Source organism: Cygnus atratus, chromosome 4 (assembly GCF_013377495.2).
Source record: "Cygnus atratus isolate AKBS03 ecotype Queensland, Australia chromosome 4, CAtr_DNAZoo_HiC_assembly, whole genome shotgun sequence".
NCBI classification, from domain to species: domain Eukaryota; kingdom Metazoa; phylum Chordata; class Aves; order Anseriformes; family Anatidae; genus Cygnus; species Cygnus atratus.
The window spans coordinates 35,171,396-35,177,798 of NC_066365.1; the positions used below are offsets into that span (position 1 = coordinate 35,171,396).

Genomic DNA, 6,403 nt, shown 5'->3' on the forward strand with positions numbered 1-6,403 from the left:
ACTTTTTACCCAATGACTCTTGCTACAGTTTGGCATTTAAAGCTGAATCTCTTCCAAAAAAGACAGGTCGCTGTCACCAGATTCTTTTTCCTTCCCAACATCAGTTAAACGATTGTTTTGCCATGATTGCATGGCTGTGATTCTACACCTGCTTACCTCCAATCAGTATTTCTGTGACTGTTAGTGTAACCAAATGAGCTGTTGCTTTGAATTAGTCTTGTGGTACTGTTACATGCTTCATTTTTATTTATTTCTGTACAGTGGAACAAAAGCAGTGTTTTGAAACAAAAACATTCAGGAAGCTTAGACTGGTTTACATTTATTTAAAAAAAATATTTAAACACTTGTGTATTTCACTTGTGAGTTATTAACTACAAATCAAATAGGTCTCGTCCCTTTGGAAAGGTTCACAAGTACAAATTAGCCTCTTTCTGGCATCTTCACATCCTTCTCTTCTGTGTGCTTATGTACAATACTGTGAAAACGAGAAAGCAGCACACATAAGAGGGCTTCGGTAAATAACGTGCAGAAGACTGTTTATTTAACATCTTAGTTCCATGGCTTGTCAAATGACAGTAATGAATCCCCTTCAGCATGAAGTCAGAAATGTTTCAAGAAATGTTATTACATTTACCCATTATATACTAACTTGGCTCAGTATTATATTCATAGCCAAACTGTACACTCCAGCAGATGAGAATAAACCCAGCTACCCTGCAGCATTACTGAGGAGAGCATGATAAAATCTTTAAGCAGCAGAATTAAGGGTGTTAGACATTAATGTTACGGTCTTTCAACAAGAGCTGAAATCCCAAGCACTTCTGGCAAAGCTAATTACCCATGCGACAGCAGATATCTCTTACCTACTTGGCTGGTGATACCAGAGCACCATGTGAGGCAATGTTTCCCAGGCACTTAGGAATATTTTTTACCTGAGAGTGGGACTATGCAAACTGTATTTTGAATGCCCACAACATGAAATTCTATCGTGCTCCTAAAGCTGGGATATCTTAAGCTCTCTGCCTAGCCTGTACTTCATTTTCCTCCCTCTTATCCAATTGTTATTAACTTTTATAATAAATTCTTATTTCCATAATTGATTGTCCAGCTGCAGTGTCACAGTACTTCTTATCATAATAAGCTAAATTCCTTGCAAAAAAACACTTGGCCTTGCTCAAGGATTGTTTCTGCTCCCAAAACAGAACAGAATCTTTCATGCTGGTGCCACGGTCTCCTTGACTCTTCATGTAACGTGAGATTTAGTTCTTGTTTCTTTCTATTCCCTTTCCTGGCTTGCACTTTGTTTTCTAGTAACTTAGTCAAACACTGCTTAATTTACCTTTTCTACAAGTCTCTTCACATCTGGCTTTTGAACCTTTTATATTTTTAGATATTCTTCTCCCTGGCATGTCCTGCTGCTACAGCCTCACTGATACCACAGCATCATTCCAGGAGCCTGGGACACCATCAGCCTATGATTAAAAGCAAGTCTCTTGCAGGGGGAAGGATGCTAACTGTCCTTGCAGCGCACTAAAATTCACGTACTGCACTGGGACAGTTGAAGGTTCAATAGCAAAGGGCAAGTGATTTTTCTTGACTGATCGCAGAATCTGTACTATAAAAATAGCCTCCAGTACTAATGAACACCACTCATCCAGGTCTGTTGTTCAGGCTGGGGCATTCACACCTCAGGAACGCAGCGCTGTCCATGTGTATTGTATCATCCATGTACCCAGCAGTTTACCTAGCAAAACACAGAGCCTCCTGTGGAGGAGAGCCCACCTTGGCAGGCAGCAAGTGCAAAAGTAAACCTGTCAAGTGATAGGAACTTGAGGTCTATGAGTGGATAGAAAAGAGCACGCTTCTCCAAAAGAACTCTGAGCTCAGAGGCAAAAAGGGCAACAAGAATGAGGAAAAGCACAGACCCTGAAAAGGGGCACTAAAAAAGTAAACAGATTAAGGTTTCCAAGTAAGTATGAAAGTAACATTCTTACAGGGAACCTGCTAACACCTCAGTCACACCTCAAATGCAGAAGTAAAATACCATTCTTTTACTGAGCAGTAACACAGGGAGGAGGAGTTACCATTATTTCCTCGGATAAAGGCGTCACCGTACTTGTTCTTTAATTGTCCATTTACGTATTCTTCTGTCTGTTCCAGAGCTATATTCATATACCCATCCAGGCAAGCCAGGACACCTGAAGACAGTGACAGTTTAACAGTGAATCGGCTTAAACTTATTTTTAAAGAAATAAAAATGCATTGCATTTGAACAGTAGAGGGAGGAAAAAAAAAAACTCTTCACAACAAACTAAAAGCCCAAGCTTGCAGGTGAGTCAGTGGATCACAGTATTCTTAAAAGAACTAAGCTGTGAGTAAGGAACCTCAGGTCGTCTAGCAGCAACTTTATCAGTTGATATAAGGATGTGGGGGGGAGTCATTGAGGCACAACTTTCAAAAGATCAACAACCTCCACTCTGAAAGTTTAGTTGTCCCTTCTTGCTTGTGTTTTATTCCTGAGAAGAACCTGTGACATTAAGTGTAACAGGGTAACCTAAGAACAAGACTACTAAGTTTAATTAAAACCTCTCAAGGATGGGACACCATACGCATTTTTCAGATTGATTTTTATGCTTACAGACCCAGAATAATGTGGGCTGCCAGTCTGTTTTTGTGTGAGCAAATCTTCAGTCATTTTCAACAGGCAAGGGGTTTCCAAATGACACTGACATCTTCCCACAAAAATAAAATTACACTGTTTAATTAATGCACAGCATGAAAAAAATCTGTTATATCAGATGGTCTCTTGATCAGGAAAATATGCATTAGAGTAGCACTGCCTTTAGAAGTTTTTATGTTCTGACTTCTCATAGCCCCTGTTCAGGCTGCACCTTGTTCACACAGTAGTTGCACTGTGCTGGCAGTATGATGGCACTTTTATTCATAATCACTCCTTGGGATCTACACCCACCACTATGGCCAGAGCTAAATTTAACTTAGCTAATGAACAGACCATTTATGTAACAAACCAAATGTGGGGATTAACAGATGTAAAGAATTGCTCAGAGAATGCAATCTGATTTTTTTTTTTGTGTGTGTGTACATGAAACAACTTCTAACAAGCTGTTCTTACCTCAGTCTTGCCTGTGCGTTTTCCCAACTTCATTGCTGTACAGACACCACTACTAAAATTACTGCCACTACTAAAATTACTGCCACTACTAAAATTAAGAACCTCATTTATTTACCTGGCATTAAAACTCCAGAATTATAGTACCTTGGCTGTATTGAGGAGAGGGAGAAAACTCCAGTCTGAGAATCTTCCTCTAGGGCATGTTCTCATTTTCCAGAACTGTTACTGTAATATCTTCCATTAAATAATTAGGAATTTAGTTTTTTCTGCCAACTTGTAATGGTTTGAGGATTGTTATTTTCCTGTGTGTTTTTCTTTTCTGTTTCCACGCAAAAGGGGAAAAACTGACTGCTCACAAAGTGTTTTTAAGCTCCTTGTAGGCCTGACTGTAGGCATATTAAACTAGCAGAGTTCCAGGCCTAGCTAAGGGGGCAGGTTAGAAATGTATCTTAATGAGTAAAACGTACCAGTGTTCTTATGGAAAATAGGAAGTATATCAAAAAACACCTTGCATGCACTTTTAGGCAAGTGATGACTTACTTTAATTAACTTTAATGAGCTGTCACTACATAATCCTGCAAGAATGAATTTACAGAGGCCAAAGACAGATGAGAAGCAGTGATGTTTTTCAGCTACCAACCCCACCTGACATGCTCAAACCATGTGGATATCCAAAGAAATGATAGATTGCAAATTTCATCAGCTGAGAGACACTAAAGAGGGACAGGAAGGGATAATAAGGCACTGCTTGCCCTGTCAGTGAACAAGAATTTGAAACTGTCAGAATGCAAAGACTCCTTGTCACAGGACAAACAAGTCTTGTCTCACAAGTGCTAAGCTTAGCCAACTGAATTAAACCTACCAGAAATAGGTATCTCTGGCACAACAGTAATGTTTAAATCATTCTAGAATAAAATGCCTAGCTTGTGTTCAACAGGAGATCATGATAGTTTTAGTTACGTTTGGATACTGCTGGGGAAAAAAAAATGGCAGGCTGATAGTCTTAGCCTAATGGGAGTATGACCAGGCCACTTCACTTAACAGAAGTTTAACTTACTGCTTAAAAAACAAACACCCTATAATCCTGCACACAGTGCACGTGTGCAGGATGCAGATCAGCCAAAGAGTTCTGGAATAAAACTGCTGGACTGTGTTAAAAAACACTGGGCACACAGGTGCAAAAAACACACTAAGCTCTCTTCTGTATCCCTGTGTGTCTTGATCCAACACAAGTCTAGGAGTTGTTTAACCAAGCATGCAACTAACTATTTTGTCCCTCATGTACTTCCTGATAGCACAATTTATTGTTTGAAGCTTTTCTGGACCAAGGTCTGTGCTAGGAGTTATAGAACATGAAGGTAAAGAAAAGGGGAGCTTCAAAAAGGCATGCTGTCAGCGCACTGAAGAGTGGCCTGACCATTTCAGGAGCTGTAATTCAAACCAATCTCCACAAAACTCAATTTAGAAACTCAGACTCATCCTGCGACTGCAGTCAATCACTGTGGCTAAGGGTTGTAATGATTTAGATAGGTATTTTTAATCTGTAAATCCACCGTTAACCTCCTCTCCATCAGTTTCTCCAGAGCTGATTTCCTTACTGTCCCCACTCTGAGGTCCATGTGCACGTATACCAAGATGCTAGCTCGCACTGTGTTGCTTTTCAAGAGGCTCCAGCCTCCCCGAACAAGGGGATCGCAGGCTTGCTGTGAGGGACAGGGCGCGAGCTTACCTCGGTAATCCACTCCGGAATTCAGCTTCACAACCACGGGCCTCCCGATGATCTGCTTCAGGAAGTCACTGGGGGTTTGCTTCCGCAGGCTCATCTTGGGCTCCCCGGGAAGCTGGGGAGAGACGCGCGAGCCGCGGGTGAGCGCCGCTCGGGGCGGGCGGGCACTCCCCGGCGCTCAACCTAACACCCGGGCGGCCAAAGAGCCGCTAGAGCCGCTCCCGGAGCCGCAGCGCGGAGTTCCCGCTCGGCAAGGAGCCTCCCCAGGGCGGCCAGCCCTCCCTCCCGCCCGGCCCTGTCGCGGCCCCGCCGTTAGCCCGCGGCCGTTGCCCGGCGACCGTTGGGCCCCGCGGCCGTTGGGCGCCGCCGCTCACCTGCCGCCGCCTCCTGCGCGCGCCCCGGCCCGCTCGCGGCCAATGCAGGCGGCCCCGCTACGGCGCGCCGGCAGGGACAAACCGCGCCGGGCGCGCAGCGCCGCCCGGGCAAAGGCGGCAGCCGTCCCGCCCCGAAGGACCCCGCGGGGGGCTTGGCTGATCCCCAAATTTAGGAACTGTCCCAAGTTCTTCAAAAAGATTAAAACAATAATAATAATAATAAATAATAAAATAATAATAACAAATAAAAAGCCCACAAGCAAACAAAACACCATGGTTTTTAGGAGTTTGATAGCGTGACAGGAGTTAATCATCTGGACTGATTTTTTTTTTCTTTATTCTTCCATTATTGATTAAAAAACTATTAATTTTTGTAATAGAGGGAAAATGTGCTCCAGAAAACGTGCTCTTCAGAACAGGGAAAAAAATTTTCTTCAGAGCACGGCCAAGCGTTCTCCCTGAGTTGTCTTCTCTTTTTAAACACAATTGCAGTCACATCTCCCCCACACACAGCCCAAAATAAAGAAAAATAGCCCAAATCTCAGGCCAGGAGGCCTTCATCCTGGGGCTGAAGACCGGCCACAGTCAGGCAGCCAGGCCTCACCACAGCCTGATGCAGCGGGCACCACAGGGAGCAGGCCGCACCATGTCAGGTGGGTGCCAGGTTTGTTTTTTGGGTGTTTGATGCCAGCCACCCAAATCCTCCTAATTTCCTTCTTAATACCATTGCTAAGCTTACAAATGTATCTATTCTGAAATACTGTAATCGAAATGGCCAAGAGTTTCATACCGTTAGCTCGCCGCTTCCATGCTTTGTGGCCAAGTCATGAATCCAAATCTCTGTTAATTTTTCCAGGATTGCCATAGGTCTCTAAACAATCTCACATGCTGTTCTTAGGGGTAAATTAACCTTCATGCAATAAGACATACATTTACGAGCACTTTGGTGTAGTGGGATTTGACCTGGAAAGAAAATTCCTATCTTGTAGATTCGGAAAGATTATGTAATCACATCTGTTAACACACAACCTAAAGAATGCTTTATTTCCTGAGTGATGAAATCCAAATGACCTCAGGAAGGTGGTCTTCAAAGGATTTAAGTAATCCACATCCAGCAGATTGCTTACAGAATTCAAAGCTTCAAGAATGAAAATAAAATTCAGACCTCAT

At 43.0% G+C, this 6,403-nt stretch overlaps 1 protein-coding gene across 1 annotated transcript; it reads right to left on the reverse strand.

The window, feature by feature from the left end:
* Positions 1-293: 293 nt before the first annotated feature.
* On the reverse strand, positions 294-5,358 carry LSM6 (LSM6 homolog, U6 small nuclear RNA and mRNA degradation associated). Its single transcript, XM_035549997.2, has 4 exons — positions 5,234-5,358; positions 4,863-4,974; positions 2,085-2,198; positions 294-475 (listed from the first exon to the last, which is right to left on the reverse strand). Exons 2-4 carry the CDS (start codon positions 4,954-4,956, stop codon positions 441-443), a joined length of 243 nt encoding a protein of 80 aa, XP_035405890.1. The 5' UTR covers positions 4,957-4,974; positions 5,234-5,358; the 3' UTR covers positions 294-440.
* Between the last annotated feature and the right edge of the window lie 1,045 nt (positions 5,359-6,403).

Excerpts from the sequence above, each read along its gene's own strand:
- LSM6 (XM_035549997.2), bottom strand. The coding sequence starts at position 4,956 with ATGAGCCTGCGGAAGCAAACCCCCAGTGACTTCCTGAAGCAGATCATC. Across the intron at positions 2,199-4,862 it reads TTCCGGAGTGGATTACCGAG|GTGTCCTGGCTTGCCTGGAT; the intron begins GTAAGCTCGCGC and ends CACTGTCTTCAG. Across the intron at positions 476-2,084 it reads CTTTATCCGAGGAAATAATG|TATTGTACATAAGCACACAG; the intron begins GTAACTCCTCCT and ends TCGTTTTCACAG.